The sequence below is a fragment of the Meleagris gallopavo genome, chromosome 17 (genome assembly GCF_000146605.3).
Source record: "Meleagris gallopavo isolate NT-WF06-2002-E0010 breed Aviagen turkey brand Nicholas breeding stock chromosome 17, Turkey_5.1, whole genome shotgun sequence".
Classification (NCBI taxonomy): domain Eukaryota; kingdom Metazoa; phylum Chordata; class Aves; order Galliformes; family Phasianidae; genus Meleagris; species Meleagris gallopavo.
Genome location: NC_015027.2, coordinates 11,832,465 through 11,834,017, shown reverse-complemented (window position 1 = coordinate 11,834,017; position 1,553 = coordinate 11,832,465). Strand labels below are relative to the sequence as shown.

Below are 1,553 nucleotides of genomic sequence, written 5' to 3'. Positions count from 1 at the left end.
TTTTGGATAGAGGGGTCTACGTGGTTGTAGGTTCTATTTCCTTGAATAACTATGCCTGATTGATTTTACCTGTTAGCCAAATTCATGGAAGCTACGAGCAGATTTTAAGGCTCTCAGACTCCCTTTCGGTTAAAACCAGGTAGCTAAGGTGTCATTGAAGCCAGGCACTCCGGTCTGTAATCAATTCCCACGCAGTGCTGTGAAATAAATCTTTAAAAAATGGGCTACGTATTCCGTTTTTTTTTTTTTGGGGGGGGGGAGGGAAGGTCATCACTGGGGCTCATCCCGTTTTACCAGGGGAGAAGATAATACCCCACACAGATAATGGATTTAGACTACAAGTTCGGTGGCTCTTGGCAATGCGATGCCACTCGTAGGGACCCGATTGTGCGTGGCATCCCACGATCGCCCTGTGAAGCACAAATCCGCGTCTCCCGGCCGTATCCCAGCACGGTACTCACATGTCCGAAGGGGTCGAGGTGGTTGTTGGTGAGCTTGAGCTTCTGGAAAGAAACCAACTGCCTCATCCAATGGGCTCCGGTAGCGGGGGAGTCGGGGTGCACGTAGAGGCGGCCGGGCATGGCCGGCTCTGCCTTTCCGGTCACGGACCTGCGTGGGACAGAGGCGCTGAGCTCCCACCCGTGGGGTCCCCCCTCCTGCCCCCAGCACCGTGGTGCCCGGCGGTCTTAACGGGAAAAAAAAAAAAAAAAGACGTTTACGGACGCACACAGTGCGCGGAGAATTAATGGAGATCTTTGGCACTTTTCCCGTCGAGGTGGCCGTTTCCCCATTTAACCCCATCCGTCCTCCTTCTTAATTACGGACACCCAAACAAGGAGCAAAGAAAACACCGCGTATCCATCCTTCAGCATTTCCCCAACCCGGAGACGCTGCTGCCCGAAGGGTCATTAAACTCTTGGCACCAGGATGGCCAGCGATCTCACCGTTAAGCAGGATTACAGGCATTGTTCTCTAATTGCAACAGATTTGGCTCTCTCTTTTGTTTGTTTGTGAGGTTTTTTTTGGTGTTGTTCTCCAGCGGTGCGTTCCGAGACCCTCAGGTACAGCCCAGCAGCCAACAGCAGCATCTCCCACCCTATGCCGCCCCGGGATCGGGCAGCCCGACATGAACCAGCACTCCCTTCCCATCCCCCCCCGCGTGCGTACCATTTATTATCTGCAAATTTGTATCTGTGGTCATCCGCTGGTACAATATCCATCAACAGTATGTACTTCGTTTTTGGATTGAGTCCAGTGACCTTCACTTTGTAACTGGGAAACATACGCCTATAAAAGAAAGAAGTGCATAAATATAAAAGCGAAGAAGGGAAAGTTTCCCAAGGTGAATCTGTGCGTTGTGTGCGGTTTATCAGAAGTGGAGGGGCCCTGCAGCCAGGCGGGGGCACATCCTGGACGGAGGGGGAGGGGGAGATAGGGGGTGCCTGGGGAGGACAGGGACTTGAAGAGGTGGAATCGTAGTTACCATCCCAGCGGGTTGGTTTCTTCACCTACTCCTCAATTTATTATCATTTCTTTCAACAATGCTTCGATGA

The 1,553-nt window shown here is 52.0% G+C and overlaps 1 protein-coding gene across 1 annotated transcript; it reads right to left on the bottom strand.

Moving 5' to 3' along the window:
- Nucleotides 1–274: 274 nt before the first annotated feature.
- Nucleotides 275–1,408, bottom strand: LOC104913607 (T-box transcription factor TBX5-like). The gene is made up of 2 exons (XM_010720557.3): nucleotides 1,168–1,408; nucleotides 275–609 (listed from the first exon to the last, which is right to left on the bottom strand). Exons 1-2 carry the CDS (start codon nucleotides 1,281–1,283, stop codon nucleotides 336–338), a joined length of 390 nt encoding a protein of 129 aa, XP_010718859.1. The 5' UTR covers nucleotides 1,284–1,408; the 3' UTR covers nucleotides 275–335.
- Nucleotides 1,409–1,553: the final 145 nt, after the last annotated feature.